Source organism: Fukomys damarensis, unplaced genomic scaffold (genome assembly GCF_012274545.1).
Source record: "Fukomys damarensis isolate Sample0158 unplaced genomic scaffold, DMR_v1.0_HiC HiC_scaffold_32, whole genome shotgun sequence".
In the NCBI taxonomy this organism is placed as follows: Eukaryota; Metazoa; Chordata; class Mammalia; order Rodentia; family Bathyergidae; genus Fukomys; species Fukomys damarensis.
In genome coordinates this window covers 35,112,730-35,114,855 of record NW_022900944.1, presented here as the reverse complement: position 1 = coordinate 35,114,855, position 2,126 = coordinate 35,112,730, and the positions used below count along the sequence as shown (strand labels likewise).

Genomic DNA, 2,126 nt, shown 5'->3' with positions numbered 1-2,126 from the left:
CGCCCCAGCAGTGTGGCTGAAGACCTGCTCCCCCCCTCCATTCTGCAGGTTCTGCATGTTGTTGAGATGCTTGTCGGACTGCATATGGATACTGAGGTTGCCTTTGGTAGTTGTGGAGTAGTTACACACCTCGCAGCGGAAAGGCTTGTAACCACAAGTGTAGCTCTCGCCTCGTGCCAACCGGGGGTGGGGCTGCCCACTTTTGCAGTAGACACAGGAGCCCCCCGGCTCCGGGTGCTTCTCCTTCATGTGTGCCTCCAGCGTCTGCTGGTACTTATAGTGCCAGTTGCACTTGGGGCACTTGAGTGTCTTACACGAGTTACGAGAATGCATCATGGTCATGTGGCCGCCCAGCGAGCGGGAGGAGCCCAGGACCGTGTCACATTTGGGGCACTCCACGCCACTCCCGGAGGGGCACTCCCCCACCCCAAGCTCGCAGAGGGAGCCAGCGTGCTGGTGATGCGAGACGAAGCCCCCATCATCGCCCTCTGTGCTTTCATTTGGTTCTGGTGCTGTGGCATTGTCTTTATTGGCACTTTCATCAGCGAAGTCCAGCCTCCTGCCGCCCTCTGCCACGTTGGCCCTGACGCCCTCACTGTTAAAGCTTAAACGATTCCTCCTGTTCGCACCATCAAAGACAACAAAGGAAGAAGCGGAATTAGAACTAGTAGAAGCTGTGCCCCTCGACAAGGTCTGGAGCACATTAGGCATTAAGGGGGAGTTAGAAATGCTTTGGTTTGAGAGAGCAAGGTCCTTTTTGCTGCTACCACCTGCTGCTGCCCCAGACTCCTCTGAGGGCCTGTCCTCCAGCTCGTCATCCAACTCACTTGGAAAGAGTCCTTTGCAACCCTCATCTTCCTCTTCCTCCTCTTCCTCTTCTTCTTCCTCCTCCTCCTCCTCTTCTTCCTCCTCCTCTGCTGCCTCTTCTTCCTCCTCCGCCTCCTCCTCCTCAGCTGGCTCTGCTTTCTCGGAGAAGCAATCCGGATCTCCCACTTCTGGCTTCTCTCCTTCAGCTGCCCCAGAGTCCTTGCCCGCTGAGGATTTGGTAGGACTGGAAGCCAGAGGCCCCAGGGGGACTGAGGTAATGGGGGTTTTCAGGACCGAGCTGGTGAGCCCGCCAAGGTTCAAGAGGGTGCTGGGGGTCAAGAGACCAGCCTGGGACTGCTCAGGGCCAGCGGCAGAACCAGCTGGGAGAGCCTCCTCCCCTTCCATCCGAATGCCACTAAATTTACCATAAAAACTGTGTCCGGGGCCTATGAGGTTAGCTGAGGAAACTAAAGGGTGTTGAAAGTTTTTGTTTTTTGGTTCCAGAAAACTTACAAGGGGTTCCTTGTCTTTGCCAATCCCTTGGATGATAGCGGAGATGTTCTTATTGCTAAGAATTTTCCGCTCGTCTTCACTCAGGGTCATTCGATGGTCGTGTACCGCGTGGGTCACAAACGAACGGACGTACCCGAAGGAGAGTTTGCACAAGAAACACATCAGGATGGGCTTCCTCTTGCCGTAGAGCACAAAGCCATCGAATTTGGACAGGTCCACATTGTTGGGAACATCTTTGGATACACAGGAGCTTTTGGCAGAACCGTCACTGTTCAGGTAATCCTTGTTGCTTTTGTGTCGCACGTCAAAAACGCGGAAGCTGTGCAGGACGGGGCTGAGCCCCGCCAGGGCTGAGGTATTCGGGAACGCCTGGTCTGAGCCCTCAAACCATTTCCCGAAGGATGAGGCTATGTGGAAAGTGTTGATGATCTGCGGGTAGACGGGTGCAGCACACGAAGGGTCCCCTTGTTTGCCCCCCGCCCCGGGGAGCGAGTTCAGGAAGAGCGAGGGGAGAGGCCCGCTGCCGCTGCCGCTGCCACTGCCACACGCAGCCCCGCTCTGGGTCAGCTGGCTCAGGCTCTCCACGATGTACGCGGAGCCGTCGGGCTGGTAGACGATCTCCCCAGCCAGGTTCTCCACGTCACTCTCCTCCTCGCCCTCCTCACTGGTGTCGCTGGCGCTCTCCTCTCGCAGGGGCGGCGGGGGGCGCGCAACGGGGCAGCGATGCTCCATGTAGGTCTGGAGGCTGGCGAAGGAGGCCGAGCACTCGTTGCAGCTGACCTCCTTGCTGGCGGGCTGGGCGGGGG

At 57.7% G+C, this 2,126-nt stretch overlaps 1 protein-coding gene across 1 annotated transcript in view; it reads right to left on the bottom strand.

Moving 5' to 3' along the window:
- Zfhx3 (zinc finger homeobox 3) overlaps window positions 1–2,126 on the bottom strand; it is a 234,412-nt gene that overhangs the window by 157,389 nt on the left and 74,897 nt on the right. Inside the window, exon 3 of the mRNA XM_033757937.1 lies at window positions 6–2,126. This exon is cut by the window's right edge and continues 2 nt beyond it. Coding sequence (XP_033613828.1) covers window positions 6–2,126 — 2,121 coding nt within the window. The remainder of the gene's footprint in view (window positions 1–5) is intronic.